The sequence below is a fragment of the Ranitomeya variabilis genome, chromosome 2 (genome assembly GCF_051348905.1).
Source record: "Ranitomeya variabilis isolate aRanVar5 chromosome 2, aRanVar5.hap1, whole genome shotgun sequence".
Taxonomy (NCBI): Eukaryota; Metazoa; Chordata; class Amphibia; order Anura; family Dendrobatidae; genus Ranitomeya; species Ranitomeya variabilis.
The window spans coordinates 844,233,979-844,254,687 of record NC_135233.1 but is presented as its reverse complement, the minus strand read 5'-3'; the positions used below and the strand labels follow the sequence as shown (position 1 = coordinate 844,254,687).

The window sequence follows — 20,709 nt, the reverse complement described above, 5'->3', positions numbered from 1 at the left end:
ATTCAAGGAATAACAAAGATAACAAAGTCTATGTACAGCAAATCAAATATACTTACAGAATTAAACTACAAAATATAAAAACCCACATATATGGCACACAGATGAATGGCAAATGGCAGTTATTTGAACTTTCTTTTCTTGGCTGATCTGTGATGTACAGCTTCTGGGTTGTCTCTCATCAAGCTCCAGCAATAGTCAGCCATCATATGTGAGTCCCACCAGCCTTGATACCGTTCTTCCATTGTTTTAATATCCTCATGAAAACGCTCCCCTTGTTCCTCACTCACATCCCCAAGGTTCTCTGGAAACAAAGTCCAAATGGCTGTGTAAATAGTGAATCTTGATACTCATTCTACATCCAAGATTTCGCAGACTCATTAGTAGCTCTTCCACAATCTCTTCATAATTGTCTGCTTTCTTATTCCCTAGACAATTCTGCACCACATTACTAAATGCATTCCAAGCTTTCTTCTGTCTCATTCATTGATGTGATAAAGTTTGGGTCTCTCATAAGTGTTCTAATTTGAGGTCCATCAAATATTCCAGCCTTTTTCTTCTCTTCACTAAGACCAGGAAAAGTTGAACATATATAGTTAAAGCATTCTCCACTGTGATTGAGAGCTTTGACGAACTGCTTAATCAATCCAAGTTTTGTGTGTAAGGGAGGAAAGACAATGTTCTTCCTATCCACTAGAGGATCATGGATGACATTCTTATCGCCAGATGCCAAACTCTGTGGCTGAGGCCATTCAGTTTTCACCCAATGCTCTGCTGTAGCTCTACTGTCCCAGCAGCACAGAAAAAAGGGTGTTTTGTGTACCCTCCTTGCAGACCCAAAAGGAAGTTAAACATTTTCAAATCAACACAAATTAACCACCCATGAACCTTATACAGGTCCTTCTCAAAAAATTAGCATATAGTGTTAAATTTCATTATTTACCATAATGTAATGATTACAATTAAACTTTCATATATTATAGATTCATTATCCACCAACTGAAATTTGTCAGGTCTTTTATTGTTTTAATACTGATGATTTTGGCCTACAACTCCTGATAACCCAAAAAACCTGTCTCAATAAATTAGCATATTTCACCCGTCCAATCAAATAAAAGTGTTTTTTAATAACAAACAAAAAAACCATCAAATAATAATGTTCAGTTATGCACTCAATACTTTGTCGGGAATCCTTTGGCAGAAATGACTGCTTCAATGCGGCGTGGCATGGACGCAATCAGCCTGTGACACTGCTGAGATGTTATGGAGGCCCAGGATGCTTCAATAGCGGCCTTAAGCTCATCCAGAGTGTTGGGTCTTGCGTCTCTCAACTTTCTCTTCACAATATCCCACAGATTCTCTATGGGGTTCAGGTCAGGAGAGTTGGCTGGCCAATTGAGCACAGTAATACCATGGTCAGTAAACCATTTACCAGTGGTTTTGGCACTGTGAGCAGGTGCCAGGTCGTGCTGAAAAATGAAATCATCTCCATAAAGCATTTCAGCCGATGGAAGCATGAAGTGCTCCAAAATCTCCTGATAGCTAGCTGCATTGACCCTGCCCTTGATGATACACAGTGGACCAACACCAGCAGCTGACATGGCACCCCACACCATCACTGACTGTGGGTACTTGACACTGGACTTCAGGCATTTTGGCATTTCCTTCTCCCCAGTCTTCCTCCAGACTCTGGCACCTTGATTTCCGAATGACATGCAAAATTTGCTTTCATCAGAAAAAAGTACTTGGGACCACTTAGCAACAGTCCAGTGCTGCTTCTCTGTAGCCCAGGTCAGGCGCTTCTGCCGCTGTTTATGGTTCAAAAGTGGCTTTACCTGGGGAATGCGGCACCTGTAGCCCATTTCCTGCACACGCCTTTCCACACCAGACTCAGTCCACTGCTTCCTCAGGTTCCCCAAGGTTTGGAATCGGTCCTTCTCCACAATCTTCCTCAGGGTCCGGTCACCTCTTCTCGTTGTACAGCGTTTTCTGCCACATTGTTTCCTTCCAACAGACTTACCATTGAGGTGCCTTGATACAGCACTCTGGGAACAGCCTATTTGTTGAGAAATTTCTTTCTGGGTCTTACCCTCTTGCTTGAGGGTGTCAATGTTGGCCTTCTTGACATCTGTCAGGTCGCTAGTCTTACCCATGATGGGGGTTTTGAGTAATGAACCAGGCAGGGAGTTTTTAAAAGCCTCAGGTATCTTTTGCATGTGTTTAGAGTTAATTAGTTGATTCAGAAGATTAGGGTAATAGGTCATTTAGAGAACCTTTTCTTGATATGCTAATTTATTGAGACAGGTTTTTTGGGTTATCAGGAGTTGTAGGCCAAAATCATCAGTATTAAAACAATAAAAGACCTGACAAATTTCAGTTGGTGGATAATGAATCTATAATATATGAAAGTTTAATTGTAATCATTACATTATGGTAAATAATGAAATTTAACACTATATGCTAATTTTTTGAGAAGGACCTGTATTGTAACCTCTCTAGAACAATCTTGATGTTTTTATATTCTTAAGTTTTACAGAATGACCTATTGGTACAGAGCCATACTTATTTCCATTGTGTAACAGAACACATTTTAAACTTCTTTTGGAACTATCAATAAAAAGCCTCCAATCCCTTGAATCATGCTGAAGGTCCCATAAAGAGAAGTACCGTATTTTTCGGACTATAAGACGCACCGTCCTATAAGACGCACCCCAAATTTGGGGTGAAAAATGCAGAAAAAAAGTTTTTTTATAAGATGGGGGTCCGTCTTATTGTCCGAATTTAAGATCCCTTACCTGAGGGCAGGCAGTGGCAGAGCAGGGTCACAGGAGGCATGGTGGTGGCAGAGGTGAGGTGATGCTGAGGTGCGGTGGGCGGAACGGCGTGCACCTGAGCAGGGTCCCATCCTGCTTAGGTGGGCGACGCCATGGCCTGGTGTCCATGGGGAGGTTGCTGTGGCGGTGGCAGACGTGCGGTCACTTCCTCAGGTGGCAGCGGCCAGGGTCCCTTCCACATTTGAGGTGACGCCACAGCAGTAGTGAAGGAGAGCAGCAGAGCTGGGTGGTTTTCCTGGTGGCGGCAGGCTTACCGGCATTGTGGCAGCGACAGAGGTGCGGGCATGATGTGGCACGGTGAGCTGTATGGCGTGAGCAGGTCCCATCCATATTTGAGGTGAATCCGCGGCCCGGTATTGATGGAGAGCAGCAGCGCTGGTGAGTTACGGTATTTTCCGGTGGCGGCGGCCATCTTGCTGAGGCCGCGCGTGCGCAGATTCACTACTCTGCGTCCCAGGGCTTCAGGAAAATGGCCGCCGCAATCTCCATCTGCGCATGCGCGGCCTCCCGCGGCCATTTTCCTGAAGCCCTGGAACGCAGAGTAGTGAATCTGCGCACGCGCGGCCTCAGCAAGATGGCCGCCGCCACCGGAAAATACCATAACTCACCAGCGCTGCTGCTCTCCATCAATACCGGGCCGCGGATTCACCTCAAATATGGATGGGACCTGCTCACGCCATACAGCTCACCGTGCCACATCATGCCCGCACCTCTGTCGCCGCCACAATGCCGGTAAGCCTGCGTTCCGAATATAAGACACCCCCCCCATTTTCCTCACAATTTTTTTTGGGAAAAAGTGCGTCTTATATTCCGAAAAATACGGTAGTCCTTCAACATCAGTACAATAGACAAGCTGGCCATCTGAATGGAAGTACTTACGCAGTTCTGCTTCTGTTACGATAAATTGAGACATTTGTACCGGGTTTCAACATTCGATTCTCTTGTAGTCTTGAAGCCAATAGTTCAGCAGACTCTCTTGGTAGATAAAGATCTCTAACCATATCATTCAAATCAGACTGAGTAAACAGAATTAGTTTGTCACAATCTTCATCACATGGCTGAAAAATATCTGGACTGTCTTCTTAATCAGTATAACAATGTGAGGAGAGTTCTGTGTGAACGTTTTCTGGAAGCGCAGTAAATTTTGGAACAGGTATGTCTTCACTATGGGCAACTGGTCAAAGAGCTGAAGGGATACTCGGGTATTGCAAACATTGCTTGTTTTTCTTATTGAAACCTTTTACATCGACAAGGCAGAAATAGCAGTCTTCTAAATGATTGCTTGGTTCTCTCCAAACCATAGGAACTCCAAACTGAAGTTTAGCATTCTTTCCTTGAGACCATGATCTCAAGCTCTCAATACAGGTTTTGCACACTTTGTGAGGAGCCCAATGCTTGTCTTGGTCTCCAAGTTTTACTTTGAAGTACGCAAAATACACCCTCTTAAAGTCAGTAATGTTGCGCCTCTGAGTCTTCACAGTAAAGTTTCCACAGATGTAACAAAAAATATTTGGATCATTTGAGCACTGTCTTCTGCGAGATGTAGAGGCCATTGTTAGATCGGCAAATCATCCTGCAGGGAAATACAAGATAAAAGTTGTTAGCTACCCGAGTAGTTCATTGAATTTCTGTCCCCCCCCCCCCCCACACACACCTCAGGTATTGATTCACAAACAAAAAAACAGAAAAACAGCAGGGTAAAAACATAAATATAAAAATTCATTGAAAATTTAAAACCGTACCTGCACATGACTGTTGTGTACGTAGAAAACTGTTAGTTTGCTTTCTTACCATAAGGGTACCGTCTCACAGTGGCACTTTGGTCGCTACGACGGCACGATCCGTGACGCTCCAGCGTCGCTTCATTATCGCTCCAGCGTCGTAGACTGCGGTCACACTTCGCAATGCACGGAGCTGGAGCGATAATTTCATGACGTATTTGCGATGTAGAAGTCATACGGGACAGTCGTACGGTCATGTCACACAGGAGGTGCTCTCACAATTCAGAGCACATTTTGCATAATCTATGCTTGACGTTGTTCACGAGGGGCGTGTTGTGCTGCTAGCTAACTACACCTGTAATGTGCTGATTGGCCATTGGTTACTGTGCGCACATTGGTTGGAAAAATTGTCACCTGAGCGCTATTGTTCCCGACGCCACCTCAGCTTTCAAAATTACCTTCTTCACTTTGTACTTGAACACTTGGTGGACCTGGACGTCTGATTTTGTATTTCCCAGACTATCCACGATTTGCAACGCTGCTTCGAGATACGTAAAGCGCTTGGGAGTGGTGGAAAGAACGATGTATGGTCGGCATGAGCGCTTCGTGCCGCCGCTGTAGCGAAGCGGATGGTACGCTGTTTTGGGTTATGGTGGGCTGGGGCGTGGTGGATGGGACTATCCACGATTTGCACCGCTGCTTCGAGGTATGTAAAGCGCTTGGGCGTGGTGGATGGAACGATGTATGGTCTGCATGAGCGGCGCGCTTCGTGCCGCCGCTGTAGCGAAGCGGATGGTACGCTCTGTTTTGGGTTATGGTGGGCTGGGGCGTGGCGGATGGAACGCTGACTGCTGTTTTTGGAGTGGCGTTTGCACCTCTATGTGAACTTTTTTTTTTTTTTTTTAATGTTTTTGTCCCCCTTTCGCTGTTGCTGTTTTAATGTACTCTTTATCAAACGCCTAACTTTTTTTTTTACTTTTCCCTGCCTTTGGAAGATAAAATCTCCAGAGTATTCCAACAGGGAAAGGAGGAAGGAAGGATATTCGAAGCTACCGTATATACTCGAGTATAAGCCGAGATTTTCAGCCCACTTTTTTGGGCTGAAACTACCCCTCTCGGCTTATACTCGAGTCATACCTGGGGGGGGTCGACAGGGGAGGGGGAGCGGAGGCTGTCTAATTATACTCACCTAGTCCAGGCGCAGTCCCTGCAGGTCCCTGGCTTCCCCGGCGCCAGCAGCAGCAGCTTCTTCCTGTACTGAGCGGTCACATGGTCCCGCTCATTACAGTAAATGAATATTCGGCTCCACCTCCCATAGGGGTGGAGCCGCATATTCATTACTGTAATCAGCGGTACCATGTGACCGCTGAGGTACAGGATGAAGCGCTGCGGCGTCGGGGAAGCAGGGACTATACAGCGCCAGGACTAGGTGAGTATTGCGGGGAGGGGAGCGCTGCGCTGCGCGATAGTCACCTGCTCCTCGTTCCGGGCGCCGATCTGTCTCCAGCACTGACGCTGAGGTCAGAGGGCACGGTGACGTGGCCTCTGCTGAACGTCAGTGCTGGAGACAGATCGGCGCCCGGAACGAGGAGCAGGTGACTATTGAAAGTGCCGAGGACCTGAGCGACGGAGAGGTGAGTATGTGATTTATTTTTTTTTATCGCAGCAAATGGGGCAAGTGTCTATATGGAGCATCTATGGGGCCATAACGTTTCTGCAGCACTATATGGGGCAAGTGTCTGTATGGGGCCATAATTAACGTTTGTAGGGCACTACGGTATATGGGGCAAGTGTGTGTATGGAGCATCTTATAGGGCCATAACGTTTGTGCAGCACTATATGGGGCAAATATCTTTATAGAGCATCTTATGGGGCCATAATCAGCATTTGTGCAGCATTATATTGGGCAAGTGTGTCTATGGAACATCTTATGGGGCCTTTATTAACCTTTATGCAGGATTATTTATTATTATATTATTATTATTGGGGCATACTTTAATATGGAGCATCTTATGGGGCCATCATAAACTGCATGGAGCATTATATGGGGCTCCTGATTCAATATGGATATTCAAAAACACTTAACCTACTGATGTCTCAATTAATTTTACTTTTATTGGTATCTATTTTTACTTTTGACATTTACCGGTAGCTGCTGCATTTTCCACCCTAGGCTTATACTCGAGTCAATAAGTTTTCCCAGTTTTTTGTGGCAAAATTAGGGGGGTCGGCTTATACTCGAGTATATACGGTAATTGAATTTTACCATGTCCATGCACCTGAAGAGAAAGCAAACGAAGGTGTCATTAAAAAGAAAATTCAGGCGCTGCGCACGGTGTGGAGGAAGGAGCTGAATAAGGTCTTGCACAGTTCAAAGTCCGGGGCTTCAACAGAAGAGGTCTACGTGCCCAAGCTCTGGTACTTTGAGCATCTCAATTTTCTTCGGGACCAAGAGGTGCCACGGTCATCTACGTCTATGCGCTCATTCGCACCTGTGGAACTAACATTGTCACAGAACCTCGTCGAGTTTGACTCTCAAGGGCAACAAGTACCTCTTTGCACCACTGGTTCACCAATGTGTCCTATAATTATATATCATTTATCTGCATTTTCTGTTTTATGCATCAGATTATACCATCAATTAGAAGTTATAACATTTTCCTGTACAGATAAGTAACCCTGTCGCAGAAAAGTATTAAATGGCGACCTTCATAACCCATACCATCTAAAATAATTGAAAATAGTATCGCTTCCAGCTACAGATAAGTATTCTTGGTGAAACTATTTCGACCCTAATTAGTAATCAGGTTCCCCTACTAGTCTGAACAGTGGAGTGCAAAGTAATAAATGGGAATGTTAAATAACACTGGTCAACAGCATTTTTGGTGCCAAAGATATTTCATCGAATTTAGGGTAACTTTGGGGTGCTGATTCTGAATAGGTCATCAGTTTTGCCAGATTGGCTCAAGTTTTTGAGATTTTTCGTAAAATGTGTAAAAAAAAAAGACGTAATTTGCTACACGCGCATTAACTTTATTGATATTGTCATGAATACAATAAATTTAACAAAGTAAATGTTGATTGTAGTTTATTTTAACTAGTTTTAGAAAGTAATCTTCAAAAATGAACAAGACATGAAAGATAGGAGACATTTAATCGCTGGAAAAGCGCTTTTTATATGATTTTCTTCTATGTGAGCTATTTGGGCAGTCACGCTGTAGATTCCAGCAGTAATCAGCCATCATATGTCTGTCCCATCTGCCTTGGTACCTTTCCTCCATCACCATAATATCCTGATGAAATCTCTCTCCTTGTTCTTCGCTAAAATCTCCAAGGTTTTCTGGAAATCTGTCCAAGTGACTGTGAAGATAATGCAATTTAATGCTCATGTGTACACCCAGATTTCTAAATCTCAATAGCATGTTTTGTACCAATTCTTCATAATTGTCTGCCTTTTGATTTCCCACGAAGTTCTTCACTACCAACACAAAACTACACCATGCAGCAGCTTCAATGTCATTCATTTCCTTAGGAAAATTTGAATCTTTAATGAGTTTCCGAATTTGAGGACCATCAAAGATTCCTGCCTTCAGTTTTTCGCTACTAAGACCAGGGAAAGATCTGCAGATGTACATGAAGCAATTACCATCTTTGTCTAATGCCTTGACGAACTGCTTCATTAATCCTAACTTTATGTGAAGTGGTGGTAGAATGATTTTTTCCCTGTCCACCAAAGGTTCGTTCACTATGTTTGATGCTCCTACTGTCAAGGTGTCCCTTGGAGGCCAATTCAGTTTCTCCCAGTGCTGATGTTTTGCTCTACTATCCCACATGCAGATGAAGCAAGGATACTTTCTGTATCCACTTTGCTGTCCAAGTAAAAAGTTGACCATTTTTAAATCAACACATATCAGCCACGAATGTTCATGGTAGCACAGTTTCTCCAAGACCATTTTGACATTTTTGTATTGTTCTGCAAGTTTAGTTGAGTGAGCTACTGGAAGAGATGCACACTGATTGCCATTGTTCAACAAAACACATTTCAAACTCCTTTTAGAACTATCTATGAAAAGCCTCCAGTCTTCAGGACGATATACTTGTAAACCCATTTGCAGCATCAGGCCAGGAATATCCTTTCAATATACAAGTAGGTCATCTTCACAGAAAAATTGAAGAAGTGCTTCTTCTCTGGTCCTGTAAGATGTAATTTTAGTTCCAGGCGTCAGACAATTTTTTTCACTTAGCCTTGAAGCTAAAAGTTCGGATGCACTTTTTGAGAGGTTGAGGTCTCTTATTAGATCGTTGAGCTCTCCTTGGGTAAATTGCGTAGGTGTTCTGAAACTTCCTTCATATTCTAGTTCACTTCCAGAACTAATGTTTAGCTCCATACCCTGCATTTCATCATCATCAGGTGGGGGAAGGTCAGGTAACATGGTAAACACAGGTACAGGCACATCTTCACAATGAGGGACAGGCCTTCTTGCAGATTCCATGTTAGGATACTCCCATTTTCGTTTCTTATGCTTATTGAATCCTTGCACTTGCACTGCACAGAAATAACAGTCATCATGATGATTTTTTTGCTCTCTCCACACCATTGGAACACCAAATTTGAAGCTTTTTCTTTGTCCTTTGGTCCATTTTCGTAATAATTCGATACATGCTTTGCACACTATGTGTGGTGCCCAAAACTTGTCTTGGTCCCCAAGCATAACCCCAAAATAGGCAAAATACACTTTTTTTACGAAGTCTGTTATGTTTCTTCTATGTTTTGGCAGTGTATATTCACCACAAATGTAACAGAATGAGTCTGGATCGTTAAGACAACTTCTTCTTGATGAGTTCATGCTTTTCACTGGAAAACAGACAACAACATAAAGTTAGTGCAAAAATCAAGCTATGAACAAACTTTTAGAACACTAATTAACACAAAACTATATTGAGAACTGCTCAGTTCAAGTACTAATCCAAAGAAATTAATGAGATGATGCGTCGCATTTACCAACAAGTGCTATAAATAAGATACCAAAAATCTCAAAAACTTGAGCCAATTTGGCAAAACTGATAGCATATTCAGAATCAGCACCCCAAAAATACCCCAAATTCATTAAAATATTTTGGACACCAGAAAAAAAAAATTTTTTTTGTTGACCTGTGTAATATTACTAATATAATAATATATTACTACATTTTCGCATGTATAAAAATATATAGTTTGAATGCAGTTAGGGTGGTGTAAATCATTTTCTTTTTTTTTTTAATAACTGCCTTTTTTATTCTCCCCAGGAGGACAGTGCACAGGACTGCTCGCAGAGTCAAATAGTGGAGGGTGCACCTGCCCCGACTCAATGGAGGCAAAGTTCCAGGAAGCGTAAAGCCACCTCTGACGTCTCCCTTGAACTTTTGACCCTGGCCAAAAAGGCCTTGACCAACAATGTAAGCCCAGCGTTGCAGGGGTTTGGACATTACATTGTAGACAACCTTTCAAAAATGGACGAGAGGCAAAGAACTCTTACGGAGCGTCTTATTATGGATGCAGTTAATAAGGGTTCTGATGGCACTTTGGACGAGCACACGCGCTTGGTTTGTTCCCGGCCAATGGAGCGGCCAGTCGGCATATTTTCATGCTTGGCCACAAACACCAATACGCCCCAATGTCCCCGTGTCCCACTTCGGCCCGTCACCCCTAACTCCTACCCCACCATTCCGTCTCGCATGGCTTCGCCCATCAGGCACCTTAATGTTAGAAATGAAGAACCGGTGTATCACGAATTGTGATACTTTGTTTTTTTACTGTTTTTTATTTTTTTGTCTTGTTAATAATGTGTTTTTAATAAAACCTTTTTTCTTGAACTTCAATCTCGACAGCTTGATTGGTGGGTCTCGATCACAGAGGCAAAATGGGTCCACAGCAGAGTATGACGGCAGAAATGAACTTAACAAAGAAATGCACTTTACAAAAAACAAAACATTGAGAATGGAATAAAAGTAAATATAATTTTTTTAATTTACAACATAAACTTTACAAACAGACACTAGTTTTTATTTTGGCCCCGCCTCCAACTGTTGGCACATGTCCCTAAGCTTCTGCAGCTCCCCCATTGCCACATTCTGCTGCTCCTGAATCCGCGCCAGAGTGTATAAGAGCCTTTCAATTCCGGCTTCTAGACCCTCTATGGTCACACTGCCAGCTGCTGTGGGTCAAAAAGCATAACATTAATAACACAGTAGTCTCCCGATACTGGGCTGGGATGACATCCCCATAATAGCGTTTAGGATGAATGAAACCTCTCTGTGGCGGGGGAGTCTCAGAAACTGCCCTTGCTGTCCCGGGTTAGATAGAGAGAGGCAGTGAGTGACAATCTTAAGCGTGTTTAAAAAAAAACTTACGTGGCAAGACCTCATCTGGGGACATATTCTCCGAAGGAGAGAAGACCGGAAGTGAATGAGGGGGCCAGTACTGCGCGGACTCAGGGGTGGTTCCACATGGACTCCCATCATGCCTCCGTCCGTGACTATGTGCAGCTACAACATGAAGATTAAAAAAAAATATTATTATTTCTTATTTTACTCTTGACATTTGAAATGTTGTTAAAAAAAAAAAAAAACTTATCATGAACAATACAATTAACATGGCAAACCTACTAGGATGTTGAGGCATTGACCCGGAGGGCACCGCTGGATCTGAGGCGGTGTGGGATGCCTCGTGGCGGCGGCGCTGTGTCTTTGCCTCTTTGAATGAAAAAAAAAAAAACAGGTGCTGTCAGCATACATGGCAACAGTGACTGCGTTGGGGCGTACCTGCAACAAAATCCCAATCACATTATTGTGGAAACCTACTAGGATGTTGAGGCATTGACCCGGAGGGCACAGCTGGATCAGAGGCGGTGTGGGATGCCTCGTGGTGGCGGCGCTGTGTCTTTGCCTCTTTGAATGAAAAAAAAAAAAAAACAGGTGCTGTCAGCATACATGGCAACAGTGACTGCGGGGGGCGTACCTGCAACCAAATCCCAATCACTTTATTGTGGAAACCTACTAGGATGTTGAGTCATTGACCCGGAGGGCACCGCTGGATCAGAGGCGCTGTGGGATGCCTCGTGGCAGCGGCGCTGTGTCTTTGCCTCTTTGAATGAAACATTTTTGAATATTTAAATTTTTTGGATGTCCGCAATTTTTATCTAGATTGTCCAGAAATCATTTAGGAGGTTGGCAACCCTGCGCGCACTGCCAGGAGGGGTAATCAGGAGACGCGCGCTGCCGTGACGCGCTTCCTAGTGATTAAATAATACGTGTCCCAGGCCTGGCAGACCATTGAACACCAGAGGCCACAGACAATGCAGAGAATAGCATCAATGGGAAGTGTGATCTCTATTTTCTATATATGTACGTACATTAGGCGACTCAATTTCATTTTACTCCTTGCCGCCAATGGCCTAGGTGTTTGTTTTTTTTGTCTGGAGCCCTGTACTTTGGTGTCTAAACATTGCGTTTCTTTAATTTGTGTGTAGAGAGACGGCGCCGGCAACAGGCACCTGCCATTGCCAACAGCACCATTTCCTCCGCCACCAGCGGCAGCCCACAGCCCGGGACGTTACGTAAGTTTACCATCATTCATTGCAATTTTATTACTGCATATGGGACATAAGAGGGTAGCGGAAATATTGTACACATTACAGGCGCAGTAAGGACCAGGCGCCCTACCACCCCTCCACCATCACTTAGGACCAGGCGCCCTCGCACCCCTCCACCATCCTCGACACCTCCCTTCCGCCACTCATCTTCCTCCCCCGGGTCGGCGGCCTTCTCCCCAGAAGCGACCATTCGTAAGTGACCAAAACTGCGAGCGCTTCCCAATGGCGTGTTCCATTGTTAACCAGATATGTTATGGTTTCCTTTTAGCTGCGGCAGCTGTGGCCAGATCGAGGGGCTGGGAAATGAGCAGCTCTTGTTCCGGCAATGAAGAACCGGCGTCCCTTCTCCGTAAGTATACAGACAGTGGGAGGGGTTATCGGTGGGATGTCACATTTGACAACAAGATAAAAAAATAAAAAATTTCTCACCCTCTGGGACAGGACCAAATTGAGTGTGTAGTAAATGTCAGGGTATGTTCACACATGCTGTATTTGCAGCGTAATCACCGTCCGTTCTCCAACCTCTTCTATCCACAGAACCGCCCACCGTGAGAGAGCTCCTGGCTAGACAACAGCGCCTGGAGCGGACAGCAGCGCTCCTGCTAACTCAAGTTCAGCAGCAGGGCCGCACGCTTCGACACCTGTTGGGCCGTGGGAGGAGATAATTATTTTTTTTTGATTGTTTGTTAATTAGTTTATTAATTGTTTAAAAAAAATAATAATAATTTAAAAAAAAGTTTATATATCAGAGGCAGTGTGGGATGCCACGTGGCGGCGGCGCTGTGTCTTTGGCTCTTCGAATGTTAAAAAAAAAACAAACAAAAAAAAAAAAACCAGTCAGCGTATGTCGTACCGATCCCACAAGGACAGGCTAATAAAAATGCCCTATAAAAGTCCCTGCAGCGTACCCCCCATTCACATTAATCACCCAATTCACCCTTCGGCGTACCATACTCTCCGGTACCTGCGTACTTACCTCTGCGGATCTCGCGGCGAAGGTCCTGCAGGCGCTCAGGGCATTTAGACTTCAGATCACCCCATTTTTTAACGATCTGGGCCTTGCTTTGGGTTATTCCAAACTGCTTCCTGAGGCCCTCAGACACCGCATGCACGACTTCCTCCTTGTGCTGGTTGCGGTGCAGCTCCAGCCCTGTGGTATTGTACTGCAGCTGCTCCATTGTGCCAATCAAGAACTTCAGCTCCGGGATGCCCATTGGTGGATCACTTCGTCTGGCAGCCATGTTCAGGATGTCTGGGAACCAACGCACGCACGCATGCTGTAACGTAAGTTCGTCATCACACCGTCAGACTACGAGCGTACATTACGTGCCGCTCCGGCGTTATGTACACATCCATCGAACGGCATTGACTATGTGCATTCCTTCCGTGCCGCTCAGGCGTAATAAAATTTACATCTACGGACCGGCATATACAATGAGCGTTCAGACCGTGTCGCTCTGGCGAGCTGAAATTAACCCCTTAGGCCCCGAGGGTGGTGTGCACGTTAATGACTGGGCCAATTTTTATAACTCTGACCACTGTCCCTTTATGAGGTTATAACTCTGGAACGCTTCAACGGATCTTGGCGACTGACACTGTTTTCTCGTGAGATATTGTACTTCATGTTAGTGGTAAAATTAATTCGATATAGCTTGTGTTTATTTGTGAAAAAAACGTAAATGTGGCAAAAATTTAGAAAAGTTCACAATTTTCCAACTTTGAATTTTTATGCCCTTAAATCACAGAGATACGTCATGCAAAATACTTAATAAGTAACATTTCCCACATGTCTACATCAGCACAGTTTTGGGAGCAAAATTTTTTTTTGTTAGGGAGTTATAAGGGTTAAAAGTTGACCAGCAATTTCTCATTTTTACACCACCATTTTTTTTAGGGACCACATCTCATTTGAAGTCATTTTGAGGGGGTCTATATGATAGAAAATACCCAAGTGTGACAGCATTCTAAAAACTGCACCCCTCAAGGTGCTCTAAACCACATTCAAGAAGTTTATTAACCCTTCAGGTGTTTCACTGTAATTTTTGGAATGTTTAAATAAAAATGAACATTTAACTTTTTTTCATACAAAATTTACTTCAGCTCCAATTTGTTTTATTTTACCAAGGGTAACAGGAGAAAAATGACCCCAAAAGATGTTGTATAATTTGTCCTGAGTACGCCGATACCCCATATTTGGGGGTAAACCATTGTTTGGGTGCATGGCAGAGCTCGGAAGGGAAGGAGCGCCATGTGACTTTTCAATGCAAAATTGACCGATCGCTATGACGTACTATCCCGTCACTGGGAATTAAGTCCCAGGTCACCTTGACGGGATAGTACGTCATATGGGATTAAGGAGTTAACCACTTTATATAAAAAGAACAACCATGAATAACGGGAGTAATGCATTACAATTTTATTAAACAAAACAAAAGAGTTGCCTATTCAAACTATGACATTGTGGAAACCAAAGCATAAAATATAGATTGTTGAGTTTACGCTAAACATACAAGTTTGTTTTTATACGGCGTGATCCTGCCAGGGCACAGCTCCAGAACCATTAAAGTACAGGCAGTATTTTTCTCTACAGTCCCTTGCATCGTCTGCCTGTCTGCCAGATCCCAGAGCTTGAAGACCTGCTAAATTTTCTTCTTGTGTCCGCCATTCCCCAGGCACAATATCTCCGGTTCTTGGGTCCACAGAATCAATAAATGAAGGAGGAGAGTAGGAGCTGGTATCGTGGCGTCTCAGGAAGTTATGCAGCACACAGCATGCCAAAACCACTAAGTCTATAGACGGCAGCTTCAAGTTGATAGCTGTGTGGAAAACTCTAAACCGATTCGCCATAATCCCAAAGGCATTTTCGACCACACAACGGGCCCTAGACAACCGGTAGTTATAGATTCTCCGCTCCGCTGTGAGTGTTCTCTGCGCAAATGACTTCAGCAGATGTGGATGAAGAGGGAAAGCTTCATCAGCGATGAAAACAAAATTGAGGTTTCCTTTTGTGTCTTCATTTTGTGGCAACTGCAGTTGATTGTTCCTCAAGCCTTCCCCAAATGAAGTGTGTTCCAAAACACCACCATCGGAGACTCGACCATTCATGCCAACATCCACATCCACGAACTCATAGTTCGCATTGACAAGGGCCATGAGGATCAGACTGAAATATCCTTTGTAGTTGTAGAAAAATGATCCCGAGTTGGCTGGTTGCGTGATGCGCACATGCTTTCCATCCAAGGCGCCACCGCAGTTTGGAAACTGCCACAGCTGCTCAAAATCGGAAGCAATCTTCTTCCAGTCATCCGCCGTCTTTGGAAACTGCAAGATGAAAAGGAAACATGTACAAATTAGGAAAAATATATTGGTGTGCACATACATTCTCATGTGGACATCCTTAGAGTGATTGCCGCGCAGTATGGAGTAGTCAAACAAAGTGAACAATCCTGAGTATGCAGGCAGCCATTTTATCAGACTGCTTCACTGACAGAGGGTTGCTGAACACTATATCGACATAACATAACACAGCAGCAAAAAACAGAAGTAGGAAACATACAGTCACCTCCATATAATGCCTTAAGCTCTGCACAATGGCCTCGCATGTCTCCGGAATCATAACGCTCAGTAAAGGCCTGGAAACAGCAGCGGAAAACTGCAAATCCCGAAGAGACCTTCCTGTGGCCAGGAACCGCAGTGTCACCGCCAACCTTTCTTCCACGGACACGGCTGCACACATCGGCGTATTCCGCCTTTGTGTGAGTGGCGTAACAGCAGCAAGTATTATCTTGAAGGATTCCTCTGACATCCTAAGGTAGTTTCGGAAATCATGAGGGTTGTTATCACGTAGTTCTCTTATGAGACCCATGTGTGACAATGTTGACCTTTTCAGCACCCAGCTCCTGGTCCACATGCGACGTTTTCGTTTTGGACGTCTCTCCTCTAGGAGCCGTGCTGCCACAAACACCAGGGCAGCAGCAACGACAGACTTCTCACCGGAAGTCAGCATACTTGCTAAAAAGAAAACAAACATACAATAAATACACGTGCTAACAAACAAAATGTTTTGACCATTTATCTAAATATATATGGTGCTACCGGCATAAACGGGGTAGTCCACCGCGCAACAGCTAGATCTGTAAAAGGATAAAAATAGGCCACGCTAGAGCTGTCTACTTGAGGCGCTCTGGCCTACCCTACTCTCCATAAGGAACAATCGTCCACGCTCCAGCGGTAAACAGGAGGTAACATCCTCGTTGAAGGGCACTATCTGCTACGCTGTAGCGTTGTACATACCTCTTGCGGTAAAAGTCTGTAGTTTAAAGTCCAGGGAATCCAGGGGATTTAGGAGTTCTGGTTCAAGCACGTGCTCCAGAGAGAAAAGAATACAGCGCTCGACAGCTTCAGTTTTATCGGCTGGGAACAATACAATAGTACTACGTCTGTCGAATGAGCGCACAGTATTGTACCGCCCAATCAGCACACAGGAGGTGGAGAATTTAGCGCTCCTACGTATCAAGCTCCTCCACCCATTACATCGTATACAATATCGTGCACACCTTTGTTGCACGATGCGATCATGCCGCCACAGCGGGACACTTGACGACGAAAGAAAGTTTCAAACGATCTGCTACGACGTACGATTCTCAGCGGGGTCCCTGATCGCAGCAGCGTGTCAGACACAGCGAGATCATAAGTATATCGCTGGAACGTCACGGATCGTGCAGTCATAGCGACCAAAGTGCCACTGTGAGACGGTACCTTAACAAATGGGAATTATGCATGTTCAAAGAAAACAAAGATATTCTCACATTTATTGGGAGACTAAATTAAAACTAAATTTAACTTAGTGAACCGTATAAACCGGCACTTTTCATACACTACTTACCGTATATACTCGAGTATAAGCCGAGATTTTCAGCCCACTTTTTTGGGCTGAAATTGCCCCTCTCGGCTTATACTCGAGTCATACCCGGGGGTCGGCAGGGGAGAGGGAGCGGGGGCTGTCTAATAATACTCACCTAGTCCAGGCGCGGTCCCTGCACGTCCCTGGCGCCGGCAGCAGCAGCTTCAGCTTCTTCCTGTACTCAGCGGTCACATGGTCCCGCTGATTACAGTAAATGAATATGCGGCTCCACCTCCCATTGAGGTGGAGCCGCCTATTCATTACTGTAATCAGCGGTACCATGTGACCGCTGAGTACAGGATGAAGCAGGATCTACACAGCGGCAGGACCAGGTGAGTATACGGGGAGGGGGAGCGCAGCGCTGCGCGATAGTCACCTGCTCCTCGTTCCGGGCGCCGATCTGTCTCCAGCAGTGACGCTCAGGTCAGAGGGCGCGGTGACGTGGTTAGTGCGCGCCCTCTGCTGAACGTCAGTGCTGGAGACAGATCGGCGCCGGGAACGAGGAGCAGGTGACTATTGAAAGTGCGGGGGCCTGAGCGACGGAGAGGTATGTGATTTTTTTTTTTATCGCAGCAAATGGGGCAAGTGTCTGTATGGAGCATCTATGGGGCCATAACGTTCCTGCAGCACTATATGGGGCCATAACGTTTCTGCAGCACTATATAGGGGCATAATGTTTGTGCAGCACTATATGGGGCAAGTGTCTGTATGGGGCCATAATTAACGTTTGTAGGGCACTACGGCATATGGGGCACGTGTCTGTATGGAGCATCTTATAGGGCCATAACGTTTGTGGAGCACTATAAGGGGCAAATATCTTTATAGAGCATCTTATGGGGCCATAATCAGCATTTGTGCATTATATTGGGCAAATGTGTCTATGGAGCATCTTATGGGGCCTTTATTAACCTTTATGCAGGATTATATGGGGCATATTTTAATATGGAACATCTTATGGGGCCATAATGAACAGTATGGAGCATTATATGGGGCTCCTGATTCAATATGGATATTCAAAGACACTTAACCTACTGATGTCTCAATTAATTTTACTTTTATTGGTATCTATTATTACTTTTGACATTTACCGGTAGCTGCTGCATTTTCCCCCCTAGGCATATACTCGAGTCAATAAGTTATCCCAGTTTTTTGTGGCAAAATTAGGGGGGGGTCGGCTTATACTCGAGTATATACGGTATATTTATCATGGAATTCATGAAAATGGGCTATATACCTATTGCGCAAAAACGTGATGTGATAGAGAAATTATAAGATCAGATTTGAATTCAGCACCCTCAAATTAGTCTAAAACTGTTATTAAAGTCCATGTCAGAATTATTTTTTTTTTGTAGACCAGTGTCAGTTTTCCCAGTTTTTTGTGGCAAAATTTAGGGGTCTCGGCTTATACTCAAGTATGTACGGTACATAGAAGCATTTGGAATCCACATTTATTAAAGTGGAAAAACTTTTAAAAACATCACTCGTAAATAAGACACACTGTATAGTAACACTTAGAACTAACTGACAGTAACCAAGATGCCCACTGTCTTTATTCAGGAATCATACCTCCATCATCATTATCATTGTCGTCATCCTCCTCCTCATCATCTTTATCATCATTTTCCTCCGATTCATCCTTTTTAGCTACACGTTTGTTGGCAGCTGGTTTGTCTTCCTCGAAAAGTTCTAGAAAAGGAAAAAAAAAAGTTGGTACTGTACAAGTTTACTTATACTCTTTCCAAATGTAAATTAACCAAATAAATACCAGACTCCTCGTCATCCTCCTCACTTTCTTCCTTTTTTGCTTTCTTTGCCTTTTTACCATTTTTGGCTGCTGCAGGAGTGGCGCGCTTTTTACCAGGTGTGGCTGCAGCTTTAGCTGGAGTGGCAGCTTTTTTCCCTGGTGTTGCCTTGGCTGGAGTAGTAGCTTTCTTAGAGGGCGTCTTCACAGGAACCTCAATCTATTAAAAGACAACCAAGTGTTAGAACCGAAATGTCCCAGATCTCCTTTGATGGCCAAATGCAGCAGTGAGTGAAAATACAAATCAGGTTATGGAACAGATGAAGTTGGGTAGACTTATTTTGAAAGATACAGTATAATCTGTGACTTAATAAAACTCCTCCTCTTCCTAGTATTTTGGCCTGGTGGGCGGTCCCATCAGTGACTGACAGTTACTACTGAATGCATTCTTATACGGAAAAAAAAAGCTGTAAAAAAACACTGATAGTGTGCTCGCCGGACTAACGTCTCAGACAGAGCAGGGTATCATTACAACACAAGCTATAATTAACCTTTTGTCACAAAACTATAGAGATCATTGCCAAACATTGAACAGCACATCAGTTAAGCAGATCATCACTGAAATCAGTATTAAGTCCCATAGTAAAAATCATCATTTGTGCTGACATTTATAAAAAACTCCTCATTTAATGCATGTTATATATTTACAGATCGCAGTATGAGGCCCCTGTTCATATAACTGTACGGATACAGACACGTGAGAGGGGTATATAAAGTTAATAAGTAAAATAGCAGAAATGTGATATTAAATAAGAACCTGATTAAAGGCTTATCTGCCAAAACTGGAAATGCCGGGGAGAACAGCAGCTCGTCTACTGCACGACAAGCTGTAGCATTCTTTAACCCCTTCCCGACCCATGACGCCACGTAGGAGTCATGAAAACCGGTGCCAATCCGACCCATGACGCCTATGTGGCGTCATGGAATGATCGCGTCCCTGCAGATCGGGTGAAGGGGTTAACTCCCATTTTACCCGATCTGCAGAGACAGGGGGAGTGGTACTTCAGCCCAGGGGGGGTGGCTTCACCCCCCCGTGGCTACGATCGCTCTGATTGGCTGTTGAAAGTGAAACTGCCAATCAAAGCGATTTGTAATATTTCACCTAAAAAACAGGTGAAATATTACAATCCAGCCATGGCCGATGCTGCAATATCATCGGCCATGGCTGGAAAACCTAAAGTGACCCCCCCCCACACCCACCGATCGCCCCCCCAGTCCTCCGTTATGGGGTCCGGTCCCCTCCGTCCGCCTGCCGGCTCCCCCGTCCTCCTGCCCGCTCCCTCCTGTGGTCCGATCACCCCCCCTGTGGTCCGATCACCCCCCCTGTGCTCCAATCCACCCCCCCACCACCCCTTCATACTTACCGATCCTCCCGGTGTCCGGCCGTCTCCTCGCTGGGCGCCGCCATCTTCCAAAATGGCGGGCGCATGCTCAGTACGCCCGCCGGCAGATTCCTTACAAGAACATTTTGATCGCTGTGGTAGGTTCTACCACAGCGATCAAAATAAAAAAAATAATAAATAACCCCCCCCCCTTTATCACCCCCATAGATAGGGACAATAATAAAATAAAGAAAATATATATATATTTTTTTTTTCCACTAGGGTTAGGGTTAGAACTAGGGTTAGGGTTAGAACTAGGGTTAGGGTTACGGGTAGGGTTAGGGGTAGGGTTAGGGTTATGGCATGTGCGGATTTGGCGGCGGATCCGCAGCGGATTGGCGGCGGATCCGCAGCGGATTGGCGGCGGATCCGCAGCGGATTGGCGGCGGATCCGCAGCGGATTGGCCGCTGCGAATTCGTAGCAGTTTTCCATCAGGTTT

The 20,709-nt window shown here is 44.6% G+C and overlaps 1 protein-coding gene and 1 non-coding gene across 5 annotated transcripts in view; both read right to left on the bottom strand.

The window, feature by feature from the left end:
- Positions 1–9,611: 9,611 nt before the first annotated feature.
- Positions 9,612–20,709, bottom strand: part of LOC143807995 (uncharacterized) — a 31,792-nt gene continuing 20,694 nt past the window's right edge. Inside the window, exons 3-8 of one of the 4 annotated variants that reach the window (XM_077290181.1) lie at positions 18,852–19,047; positions 18,653–18,772; positions 11,393–11,479; positions 11,198–11,284; positions 10,943–11,077; positions 9,612–10,746 (exon numbers count right to left, since the gene is read on the bottom strand). In XM_077290181.1, coding sequence (XP_077146296.1) covers positions 10,595–10,746; positions 10,943–11,077; positions 11,198–11,284; positions 11,393–11,479; positions 18,653–18,772; positions 18,852–19,047 — 777 coding nt within the window. In that variant the 3' untranslated portion in view covers positions 9,612–10,594. Of the gene's footprint in view, positions 10,747–10,942; positions 11,078–11,197; positions 11,285–11,392; positions 11,480–11,689; positions 15,505–15,745; positions 16,195–18,652; positions 18,773–18,851; positions 19,048–20,709 lie in introns of those variants that run through there. The other 3 variants (XM_077290182.1, XM_077290183.1, XM_077290180.1) reach the window with 3 other exon arrangements.
- Positions 19,422–19,490, bottom strand: LOC143810812 (small nucleolar RNA SNORD82). The gene has a single exon (XR_013223195.1). It is a non-coding gene; the product is annotated as a small nucleolar RNA SNORD82 (small nucleolar RNA).